Source organism: Astyanax mexicanus, chromosome 20, assembly GCF_023375975.1.
Source record: "Astyanax mexicanus isolate ESR-SI-001 chromosome 20, AstMex3_surface, whole genome shotgun sequence".
NCBI classification, from domain to species: Eukaryota; Metazoa; Chordata; class Actinopteri; order Characiformes; family Acestrorhamphidae; genus Astyanax; species Astyanax mexicanus.
Window position 1 is genome coordinate 3,170,904 of NC_064427.1, and position 13,163 is coordinate 3,184,066.

The following is a 13,163-nucleotide window of genomic DNA, read 5'->3' on the forward strand; positions in this document are numbered from 1 at the left end:
TGGTACTTCCAAAGTTTAATCCATGTGGCTGTATCTTTTTCAGCTTTCCATCACCCAAACACGAGTAACTCTGTGTTATCTTGATGAGGTAACACAGGTTTATAGCCGCATGCTTTGTATCCCTGAACGTCTCAGTCCCTTCATGGCCTGTGTCATTCGCTAAGGCTCTTAAGGTTGTACCTTTCTGCTCCTGTCAGACAGATACGCTCTATAAATGAGGACAGAAAGGCTTTCCTCGTTCTTCATATAATTGAGGTTTAAAGAGAGACGTAGCGCCACTCTGGGATGCATTATTAAAGACCTCTTGCATATGAATTATTACTGACCCTGGAAATCTAATTTTAAAGCTGTCTGCTCTGCACACACTTTGCCTCAGTGGAGAGCTTCAGAGAGAAACGTCTGGCTTTTTGGTTTATGATTGATGGGCCTTAAAAACTGGTAAAAAATCTAATGTTTTACTATATTTAAGTGTATCACGTTGCCCACCCTCAGATTGTCACAGCACTGGTATTATTATAGGTGGTCTCTCCTGTGGGGTCCTGAGCTTTGAAGAACAGGGTGAAAAGAGGATAATAATAATAGTAATATTAATAAAGTATGTAGAGAAACATGATATATGACTACAGTTTCTACATGTTATAGAAATTCAAAGTTCTATATGACATAGTTTTAATATTATGGCTGATTGATGTGTAGTCCTTACCATTCTGCTGGTCTTCCAGTTCTCATCTTGACTTCCACAGTTCCCCTGAACTGCCATTACAGCGAATTGGTAATTAATTGCACAACTGTGTCGTTAATTAGACTATTACATGCTAATAATTAAGGAACTTAAACTGAATGTGAAATGTGTTAAACTTAAAAAAATTAAAATAACATTGAAAGTTTTAAGCTTTTTAAGGTGAAAAAGCTTTTAAAAGAAAGCCCATATTTTTAAAATCAGTCTTCAACAAACACAAAAAACTGCACTTAAGACCTTGACTCTGCATTAAATAGGGTGTTTTAGGAAACTGTTTTTTTCTTCTGTTTCAGCTCCGACTTTCAGTTTCACTTAATGTGTTGAACTTTTGGCCTGATGGTGTGTTGTTATCACTATGTGCGTGTGTGTGTGTGTGTGTGTGGGAGTCGTGCTGTAGGGGGTTTGCTTGTTGTGTACACGGCACAGTGCGTCTGTCAGGCCGCTGAGCAATTAAAGTGTGTGTGTTTATTGTGTGTTGCTGCCCTTTTCTCCCCGTGGCTGTGTTTACTGTTCACTCTGTAAAAAGCTGCCGCCTCACACATTATCACCCAGCACTCCGTGACGTTTGCTTTTTTTTTTTTTTTTCGTCTGCAGAGATTTTGGATTTTATTTCTGGACTTAAATTTTCCTACGTATTCAGAAAATACAGAAAAATTAACATACCTATTATTATACAACAGTACCACAGTTCCGATCCTGCAATGTGATTGGCTGAGAGTCATTCTATGAGTGCCGTTATCAGCCGGTCATGCACTGTTACCGAAGCATGTACTGCAACGATGCAGCGCTTACAAGCCAAACAGTGCAGCTACAAACAGAGCAGCAATGGAACTATTTCAACTGCCGGAGTTTTTATAACCAAAAAAGATCTTTAACTCAAAATCTTTCGATAAACAGCGATAATGGATCTGTTTTTGAAGCTGATATTTTATGGTTAGAATGTGATTTATGAAACTGGCATAATGGATGTTGTAGATTTTTACATATAGAAGCTGCTGACGATTTCAGTAGACAGACTTAAAAATATAACTGAAATATTAGAGGGGTAATTCTACAACGTGTTCAATACTAAACCTGTTTATAAGGTTAAAGGAGCTGCTTGTATTCGTTCAAAATAACTTAAAAAAAATTAAATAAGCATTTATTTTATGCAGAATTTTGTTTCATATACGTTTAATATGTAAATGAAACATTAGACTGCATATTCGATAGCTCTAATAGGTGGTACTAGTTTAACTAGTTTGGCATGTTTTCAAATAAAAAAAATGGATAAAAGTGTTGTTTTACAGTTATAATAAAAATCGAGAATAGCTCATATGTGAAAGATATATTGAGATTACTGATATATTGAGATACTGATGTGTCTGAGCACCAAACGCACTGTCAGTCTATAGTCTTTCCCCAGGGGAAGCTTCATATTTAAAGTGTTTTTTGTGTGAATTTAGTGCTGGTGGTCTCCTAGGCTTCTATGATTTCAGTTTTCTGTTTCTTGCCCTCTTTATTATGCAGGAGGATTATCATCCATTCTTCTCCTGAACTTTGACTGCAGGTCAGATACCTTTAGGCTGGATTTTCACTTTTTCGCAGTGCAGTATTGCTGAGACTGACTCTGCTGATACTGTATTGTTGATTGCTGAACCTCTGAACTGCCCCCTTCACTGCGTCTTTGTGTGTTTCTCGGTAGCTATGGAAACTGGGAGGACCACCACAGGCCACCGTATGGACGGTTTGAGGGTCTGGACAGTTTCCAGTGGTGACCGAGGGACCGGGGGGAGGGAAATGAGCTGATTTTGGCTGCTGGTTGTTAAACACATGTCCCAGCGAGGCCGAGTGGACAATCAGGCCATCACCCGAGTCGCCCTAAAATCAGCCTGCCTGTCTTTGTTCCCCAGATATTACAGCAGCAGGACAGAGAGGGAGGACATGGGAGGTGGTGTGTTTGTGTGTTTTTATGTGTGTGTGTTAGGGCTGCATAATATATCGTTTTAGCTTTGGCATTGGCAATAAGTGCATGTGCAATATCAAACACGTAAAAAAAATATCACTGTTCACATTTTCTATGACTATATTTCTGATTCTGCCACTATTATTTATTTTTATTCCAGTTTTCAACATCACAAAGTGTATTATTAATATCATGACATGTTAAATCGCTGACATCTGGTAAAAGCTGTTAAAATGTCCTGTTTTTTAATTGGGAAGCACCGAAATTAAAGTTTTGTCTGAAACCAGTTTTTCACCCTGCAGTCCACCTTTCTTTCTTTTTTTTATAGCAGCATTACTGTCATAAGGAACATAGTTAACAATATCAGACCCTAAAATAGAACCCTGTGGGACTCCACAAAATATGCTAAACAAACCTGTTGCCAAATAATCTAATAAATAAACAATCTATGTTTTTTTCATTGATTAAAAAAATCCAATTTTTTCATCAATTAATTCCTGAAATAGCCTAAATGAATGTATTTATATGTTGTTGTTTTTTTAAGCAGTTAAAAAACAACAATTTAAAAATATCTATTTAACACATAGCAATTATTTTTATATTCCACCAGATGCACCAATAAAGAACATTAGGAAACATTAGAAATGTCATTGATTGGTATAAGAAATTCAGTATTTTACTCATTTGATTGAAAACATGCTTTTTTGGTATTTTTGGCGGAATCATTTTGATTGCCAAATATTCGCAGACTCCCTGTTTTTTGTGATCAAATTCATTACTCATTTATTTTGTATGTTTATAGACAGCAATATGCAATAACACATAATGCAATAAAAATAATAAAAGATGGTGGTGATTGTGCACACCACCCATGAAAAAGTTAAGACGTCATTGGTATTGTAATCCCCAAAATCTAAGGCCTCAGTTCACACTAACTTGGTCACAAAAAGTGCCCAAACACAACAGATTACACATTTAATAACTACATTTCAGAACTTTCTATCATTTTAGGTAGAAGCCATACAGAAAGCTATGGATATAAAAAATATTCTAAAGCCTTCAGAAAGGTGTGTCCCCACAATGTAGCCTCCAGCTTGTGGTCCCCAAAAGACACTTTGACAACTGTGTGTGTGTGTGTGTGTGTGTCTGTGGAACATCTGCTGATGAGGATCCCTCTATCATACACACCCAATATTACCACCCTCTGGCACTCAGTAATACACACACACACACACACACACACTCACACACAGTTAATGTGCCGGAGCCGGCAGTATCGGCGGTCCCCACCACGCCCGTGTGCAGCCGGCGGCAGCAGATGGCCTGGACCATCATGTAATGACCCCGTTGGCATGGGGACAGAGGGGCATGTCAGAGGGAGTTAAATGTTTCAAAGAACATCTTAAACGAATCCCTCCCAACCACACACACACACACACCACACACACACACACACCACACACATTCTCACCGTCTGGCAAAAGCTGTCCATTTCACACCAGCTCCATAAACAAACACTGGCTAGCCGTTCTCAGCTCTCCGTGTGTCTCAGTCGTACAGCAGTGAACTCTGCTGGAAGCGTCTGATATACATAAAATAATCCAGTATATTGATTTAACCATTCGAATTCTAAAGATTTTGCTGTCATTGTGTTATACAGTTTAATTAACGGATGTAATTACTAATTATGCATAATTAATCACTAGGGAATGACAAATAGGATTCATGTTTTCCTTATAGCACAATTAACGCGTGCCTCAAAATGTGCTATTAATTATTTATAATAAAAAAACTGTAGTGACACTTATGCTAGAGCTGTGTCCCAATTCTACACAGCACACAAAAAGTATAAGGTATAGACTAAATACTTATATTGTTAGTGCAGATTTGTCAGGTAACTACATTAACCCCCTAAACAGGCCAGGATTTTTGTACATTTTCTGCCTGACAATACACCCCTAAATCTGGAGAATTTCTATTCAAGCATTACATAAAAAGCATAATTGTAATTCTAATAGAAAATATATAAAAAAAATATTTTAGATTTAAATAAATCTACTACTGTCAAAATATAATGAAGAAAATGTAAAAATTTGCTCTTTCCTGAACTTCAGTTTAAAAGCAATATTTCCTAAATAGGAATCAACCAGCTCATGTCCTCCAAACCTTTAGTTTAGTAATAGACTGTAAATATATTGACTGTTGTCTAGGTTCATTTCAGTCAGAGGCGCAGCGTGTTTGCGTTTGCTGCTGCCCAGATAGCAATTCGCCAGAAATTTTACCTGAACACACCTCACTTTCAGACCACCACTCCCATCAATGTACATTTATTCCTAAATTCTGAAGCTATTTTAACAGTGCAGGGGGCAAGGCATGAAAATAGACTTTTGATAGCGTGTAAGATAGCAATGAGCATCACTATACACCTGTTGCAGGCTGTACAACAGGGCCCATTCTATCATATCATATATCACCATATCTCTATAGCATGTTGATATATGTTTTTAAAGCCCTTATTCAGGCGATAGTCACCTGTGAATGGAAAGTAGTACATTCCTGATGTAACTCTAGAGAATAGAATCTGAATGAGGCGACGGTGTTAGCATGGTGTAATATGGTGTAATCCTGTGGAGGATATTCTATCACATTATGCTGCTCCGCTATCATTAGCAGGAGGAGGATAGCAGTAATTAGCTAATCCTCTTTGTGCCACTGAAATGTAACACCACCTTATTTTGTTAGCTTTTACTATCAGAAAAAAAAACACTGAATTAACCCACGCCCCTCTCTCACTTTCTGATGCCTCAAAATGTCTAAACCCAGCCTTTAGCTCGTACCTTCAGCCAGAGCGTCCCATCGATTCCAGTAAATTAGCTGAAAGGCCGCAGACAACCACAGATCCATCTCTGTCTATTAAAGCCAGTATCTGCCGTGGCTAGCTTTAGCATTTGACTGGGAAATAATTGACAACAAATGGGATTTTAAAGCACACAGCTTAATTGCGTTCGCTTAATTGGGAATTTTAATGTCCTCTTTTTTTCCAGCACTGGAGGAAATGATGCTACTGACAGCGGCAATCCGTCATAGACCGCAGTGTTTGTTTCTGGTTTAGCATTGTGCCAGAGATTCCCATCTCAACTCTGACCTCTGACCCGAAACCCCATTAAAAATCCACAGTGTTAAAACCCACTGAAATCCATTTCTCTCCACACATTAATTTTGTATGTAGAGAACAAGAATCAATAGTGCTGTGAAAGAACCGGTACAATGAAAACCTAAATGTCTTTGTATCTGTTGTAGTTAGTTTTAGTTCCATGCTGTCTTTTTTCTTTTTGTTCTATTTTTTCTTTCCAGGACATAAATCCTTATTACACAAATATATGGTCTGCTGTTAGCATTGTGGCTAACCTACTTTGGCCTTGAAGAAACTGGCTCTTTCAGCATTGTGGCAAAGCTGTTTTAATCTTGGCTGGCTGTTGTGTTTGTTAGCATCTTGGCTCCAACCCAGTCGAGGGTGGCTGATGGCATCATGGCTAACCTGCTCTAACCCTGCATATGCTGGCTGCTTGGCTGTTAGCATGGTGGCAAACCTTTGGTGGCTTCTCCCTTGACGATAATATGGTAATATGCTTCAGGGAAAATGTTTGTAGTTTAAGCAGTTAAAATAACGCTGGTGTTTTTGTTCTTAATAAAGCGCCACAACAATGCTCATTGTTTGTTTGTTCCAACAAGATCCACAATTATGGTAGCCGCCCATGATGACAGTATGAGAATCAGATTACTTATGTCGGCTGTTAAATAAATCAAGTGTCTGAGAATAATTATAGCATTTTGCATTTTTGGTTGCAATTTAGAAAAAGTTGTTTAAAAAAGTACCATTTGGGTATCAGTACCAAATTTAAGGTACCATACCGGTATCGATATCGAAATGTTTTAAACGATACTCAGCATTAATTACAGTATTAGTTCCTTCAGAGCCCTGCTGTTAGCATTGGAGCTGTGATCTGAAAGTTTGGTTCTGCACTCTACCATCTTGCATGCGCAGTGCAATGTGGGCAGTCGCTGTTTTGTCTCAAGGGGAGGGCCTAAGTTTACAAAGGGCGGGACTAATATGCACAGCTTTATTCTCTGCTCAGGATGCATTTACTTACTTCGATATTAATGTTTACACCTAAAAAGTAGTAAATAGTCTGTTTTTTTTCCGCTAAATATATACAAAAACGACTTTTTTGCTGCCAAAAATGTTAACGGCAAGAAGTTGACCTTTTAGCTGTTTGGCTGGAATGCCCTTCAAGTCTACTATCTCTTCTACAGAGTATCTCTTCTGTCAGGACTGGGAGAGGGAGTGCAGTGTGGTTAAATACTCGGAAACACGTTTCCTCCGCATATTTGTCCTCCCGCTGTTATTCTAATGTTCCCACCCTGAGCCTCTGCATTGTCTTATCAGGGAGGAAGATAAGGCAGGAATGTGGGAGCAGGTTCAGGAGCTGATGGTAAACTGTGCCGTGCTCGTGCCAGTGGCTGAGTGTCCAGAATAAAATCATTATTGAGAGCTTAAGACCAGAAACGTTTTAAGGCATTTGGGGGCCCCAAGAAAAAAATTGACCCAGAACAAAAGTTGCACTAACTGTTCTAGTTCATGACTAGCTAATATTAGCATTACCCATATATGTTGTTGCTATAGCGTACCTCTTATTTTATTCTAATAACCCTGGTTTTTAATTAGTTTCCATGCATCTTGGCATCATGTCCGCCTCCACCAGTCTTACACACTGCTTTTGGATAACTTTATGCTGCTTTACTCCTGGTGCAAATATTCAAGCAGTTCAGCTTGGTTTGAGGGCTTGTGATCATCCATCTTCAATTTTTCAATTCGGTAAAATCAAAGACACTCATAAATTTTAGGTGGTCTCAATTTTTTTTCCAGAGCTGTATATCTTAGCCCTAACTTTTACCAGAGCTGCACTGAACTGCACATAATGACTTCAAGGTGCTGGTGGATGTTAGCCATTTTCCACTTGAGGATGCCCCACAGGTGCTCAATTGGGTTTGTTATATTGGTCTGTACTTCAAGGACAGAAACTATATTTTGGTACCACTTTAAAATAAGACTACCTTTATAAAGGGTTTATAAATGGTTTACAATTAGTTTATTAATGGTTACTAAGTAGGTTGTAAATGCTTTAAAATCATTAATAATCAGTTATAACACATACAGAGAAAGGACAGTGACCTGTTGTTTGCCAAATAGTGAACTATATTACACAGCCATCTATATTGTTGCCTTTTCTACATGTGTTATAACTGATTATTAATGATTTTTAAGGCATTTACAACCTAATTAGTAACCATTAATAAACTAACTGTAAACCATTTATAAACCCTTTATAAAGGTAGTCTTATTTTAAAGTGGTACCAATATTTTTGCCAAAATGTTCCAGTAAAAAATATATATATATTTCTGTTAATCTAAAGGGGTACATTTCCTTTAGAAAAATGTATTAAACGTAGGGTGCAAATGCATGCTGGAAAGTCCTGACGACGTCTCGTTTCCAGAGCTGTGGCCCCTCAGGGCTTTGAGGGTTTGAATTTCAGGATTAACAACAAAGATGGCCAACAACTAGACTTACAGTATTTCATAATGAGTGATAGAAGCCCATACCACTTTACCTCAGTGCCTTCAGGAACATAGAAATCAAAGGTTTGGGTTACCGCCAGACATTCCTTGACTTTGGGCCATATGGCTAGCTTAGCTTAGCTTAGCTTAGCTAGCTGTGTTCGTGAATAGACTACATCTACTTGAAGTGTAAATAATCCAGATAATATTGTATGACCTAAACAGAATTATCAATTGTACGACTGACCCCAAGGCTGGATGATGTGGAATTATGTTTGATTAGCATTAGCATTGATGCTAAAGGATGCTAGTGGTGATCTTGTGAAGTTAGCTACTCTGCGCTTTTGTCTCGCTTGAGTAATGCGAACCGTAGTGACGCATTCTGTGGCACAGTTGGTGGAACAGTATGTGTGTGAGTGTGTGTGAGTGTGTGTAAGAATATGTGTGTAAGTGTGTGTTAGCACGGCCCCAGGGGGAGATACCAGCCGCAGTTCAGGTTTCTCTCCGTGTCCTCAGAGACGTTGTGTCATTCGAGCTTGCGTGTGTCATAAGCGTGAGCTGTACAACAAACAGCAGGGCTGCCACATTAAAACACGTTTATTATGACTGTCACGCAGATGACAAAACCTTTATTATAGTGGTTATAGTGGTTTAGTAGGTAAATGGCAGAATGAGGACACTAATATTTTTACTTGGAGAAATGTTGTCCGTAGTTTATAATTCAGCATAATGTAAAAATTGGTTTTAATAACTTTGCATAATTGCTGTTCTGCTGCAGTGTTGTTCTGACTGCTTCTTTTTTTTAAATCAGATTTTATATGTGTGTGTGTTTGTGTGTGTGTGTGATGCTAATTAGTTTGAAGCTGTCTAAAATTACTCAGCAGAAAGCCAGGAAAGGTCTTTCCAAGGTAAATTCTGATTCATATTTTGAGACAGTTGCTGTATTTAACTGCATTTATCAGCTGGATTTCTTGCTCCTGGGCTCCCCCTACAGTTTGAAATGTGAAAAAAATGAAATTTGCACTTTACACATGCATTTTTGGACAAGCTGAGAGTTAAACTTGGCAATATGATGCTATTTTATCATATTAGGATACATTTTCTTTTTTGTGTTAACAGTATGAGTGTGCGATATGGCCCAAAAATAATATAAAATCGATATTTTGTTGTATTTTTGCGATACGATACTATTGGCTGTATGACAAAACAATTAATAAAACATTTAAAATATTTCAGGAATACACTACTGCAACAAAAAGAAAATTAAATTTTATTATTGCATATGATATGAAAATATAATCAGTGCTTAAAGATCTCCTACAGTATGTTTCAATAAATACACCGTATAGATATTTGATGATACATTGATAGTGTATTGCAAATGAAAACAATAGGATATATCCATATCCAATTTGGATGTATTGTCCCACCCCTACTCTACTACTAGAGAGAGAGAGAGGTCTTCAGTGATACCCCGCCCCCCGCTGCCTGCTAGTGCTTTACACATGCTTAACACATGCATTTCTGGACAAGCTGAGAGTAAAAGAAGCATCTAGACTGAAGCATTTTTATTTTAGTAGGAATGTTACTGATATAAATTAGCATTCTCCCAGTAATTGCGTTCTTGTTTGGCTGCAGTTGTTGCATAAATATATGTAACATGTAAAAGATGTTTCACTGGTATTAATGTCACGTCAGTGTAACAGTCTAATGTGGTTCTAGTGTAAGCTGTAAGCTCATGTCAGGCTGTAAGTGCAGATGCAGCTCTTCAGCAATCTCACACACACACTTTAAGAGTCATTTTAAAGGAAACATTTCATCAACGTCACATTAATATTTCAGAATTATCAGTAGGAGGTCGCCTTCCGCAGCCGAGCCATCACAAACACCCTTTCAGCCCAGAGCAGGGAGCCATCTGCCTGCCAGGTGACAGCGTATTCATCACCGCCCTGTTTAATCAGGTTTAGCTGTGGGCGAGCTTTACGCTGGATCTGTTCAGGATTTATAGAAAATGAAGTTTCATAGAGGAATAAAGAGAAACGTTGCCTTTTATACCTGAAAGAAAAGCGTTCGGCTGCATCCGGCTTCTTCTCTGAGATAACGATCCAGCTGTCACATTCAGAACTCACTCTGCTTTCCTACCTCCTATTGAAGTATCTTCTTTAAAACTGATTTAGATGACATTTCATCAGTGTTTGACACACTCTGTTTCCTGTAATAACTCTTTTATATGTGCCTGGAAGTCAGACTGTGAACATTTGTCATACCAGAGCAGCGCTGGTGCTCAGAAGCCTTGAAGTCTATTAGAAGTCTACAACCTGAGGTGTTGGCTTGCGCTAATTTTCTTTGTAATGGAGCAAGATTAATATTTATAGATTCTAACAATACACAGATGTCAGAGTTTGGTTTAGTGCTGTGTGTGGGCAAGAACCTGGGGATACGATACATACAGTATCATGATACAGGAGTTATGGTTGAAAAAAATATTGCTATAATGCTGTACTGGAAACACATCATAGAAGGCTAATATTACCACCCAGAGTGGACAGCACAGTGCAGTGGCTGGTAATGATGGTGACCAATTGTCAGGATTGTCAGCAATTCTTCCACAGATCACAGATCAGTGCAGTGTTCTTTAGCATTCATGGAATCTGTCAGAAATCATGAGACACGATACTACTGTAGTTCCTGTCCTGCGACTTTTGGCATGTTGCTGTATTACGGTACTGTGAGCAAAACGATATATATTGCAATTTTTAACATCAATTTCAAGAAAATGTCGCAGTACAATAAATTCCACCATATTTGTTTATATTGTAGAAACGTTTGTCTAATTCTATAAACTGGTCTATAAAAATGACCAAAGACTTTTTAGACTTTTTAAATATTTTTTTATATTTTTAATAATTTCGTCTCAACTGAAGGCTTGAAATCATACTTGTATTTGTATTTGATGTCTAATTTTTCCCCCTTTTTCTTTACAGAAATCCACTAAAGGCTCAGTGGTCTTGGATTACGTGTTTAGCCATGTGAACCTTGCAGAGATCGACTACTTCGGGCTGCGCTACTGCGACCGCAGCCATCAAACGGTGAGTCCTGATACTTGGGTCTTCCGTCTTCTTACTTATGTATTGGACATTTATTAAAATACGGAACAAATTGGGTACCATATTGGTTAAATACAGGATGAAACATTTAATTGGCCAATAAAGGATGATTCCGTTTTTACGGCACATGTGGGAACTCTAGGCATTATTAACTTGCATTAAAAAAAATTACATTACTGATTCCCAATAAGGGCTGCACAATATTTTTCGGTGATAAACAATATAGGGCCCATAACTTCACCAGCCCCGCCCCCACCAGAGCGCTGTCTCGCCTCCAGGCCAATCAAGAGCTGAGTCAGCGCCGAGCTCAACTCAAAACCCAAGGAAAACAGTAAAACAACAGTAATTGGCCCTTTAATCAGGCATTTAAATGTTTTTTTAAAAGGTAAATAAGAGCGTTTGTTTTTCTGGGATTAAAAGCGTGAATTCAGCTGTAACTGAAAAAATATCTGCGCTGTAAAACTGTGCTAGACTGAGGAGCACAGCTTTCAACACGTGCTCACGCCCATGCGGTTACCTCGTGTTTACTCCCCTCGTGCTTCTCAGGCAGCAGCAGCCTGTCACTCACACAGACACAGAGACAGCGCTGTGTATCTACTTGTTGTGTCAAGAATCAAAACATTGTATTGTTTAATTTAATTGCCTTAAGTGACATCACACTTCCTGTGATGTGACTGTTGTGCATGAGCACATCGCAATGATTAACGATGCTTAACAAAATATCGTGCAGCCTTATTCCAAATTAATCGTGTGCGTTAACGCTTTAATGTTGACAGCCCTAATTTGTATATAAAAATAAAACTTTTTACACATTTTATTTATGTTAGAGTGTGTATTTCTACTCTAAAAACTTCATGACCTACAGGTGTGCTGCTAGAACAGAGGGTTCCCTACGGTTCCACACATTATTATTAGTTCAGGTGATTCAATAGATGGAGAGTGATTGCGTTCACCCTGCGGCTAAATTCTAGCGCAAGCGATGGGAAGAGCCGTAAAAGAGCATGACAGTAATCTTCCATAACCTTCTCACACCACAGAGGTGCATTGTGGGACCTGTTCCCCGGGATTTATAGCAGAGGCAGAAGTGGGTGAGAGATGCAGCCTCTGCGTAAATCTGTCACCTGTAAAAACACACTGATTACAGTGCAGGACGGGGTAATTGGGAACGATTCTCATAGTTTCGTTTTGGCTCATGAGGTTTATAAGCGTCCTCAACTCATATCTGTCTGATTTTATAGACTGTACAAGATTTCTTACTGGTACTGGTACTCTACAATCATTCCCGAAAATCTCGGCACCCTACAGTATTTATTGATATTATTATATTACACATGCTTTACTATTGACATTACTGTTTATTGCTTTTGTTTGTATCGTAAACATAAATATGATATTATAAAACACAGAACCCCTGAAATGGACAAATCAACTTAATGCTGCATTATATTAGTGAATATTAGTAACAATAGGGTGTATACATGGTCCTGTATGGCTAAAATAGGATTGGGCAGCTGACTGTTGACTGCTGTCAGGGTTTTAATCAGTCAGTGGTGCACCTGTATTTCCTGCTGCTAAAATAAAAACACACTAGATATCTATCATCGCATTGATGCATCATATAAGTGCAAAATCGTTTAATACTACTCTACTGACTCTTTTGTTTTGCTTCTTTTATTTTACTGGGTAGGTTTTTTACATGCAAAGCTTTCCTCCAATCCAAACGAATTTATTTCGATTATAGAATCGGATTAAGGT

At 38.3% G+C, this 13,163-nt stretch overlaps 1 protein-coding gene across 1 annotated transcript in view; it reads left to right on the plus strand.

The window, feature by feature from the left end:
- epb41l4a (erythrocyte membrane protein band 4.1 like 4A) overlaps positions 1-13,163 on the plus strand; it is a 63,079-nt gene that overhangs the window by 11,994 nt on the left and 37,922 nt on the right. Inside the window, exon 2 of the mRNA XM_022680884.2 lies at positions 11,286-11,390. Within this exon, the coding sequence (XP_022536605.2) occupies positions 11,286-11,390 (105 nt within the window). The remainder of the gene's footprint in view (positions 1-11,285; positions 11,391-13,163) is intronic.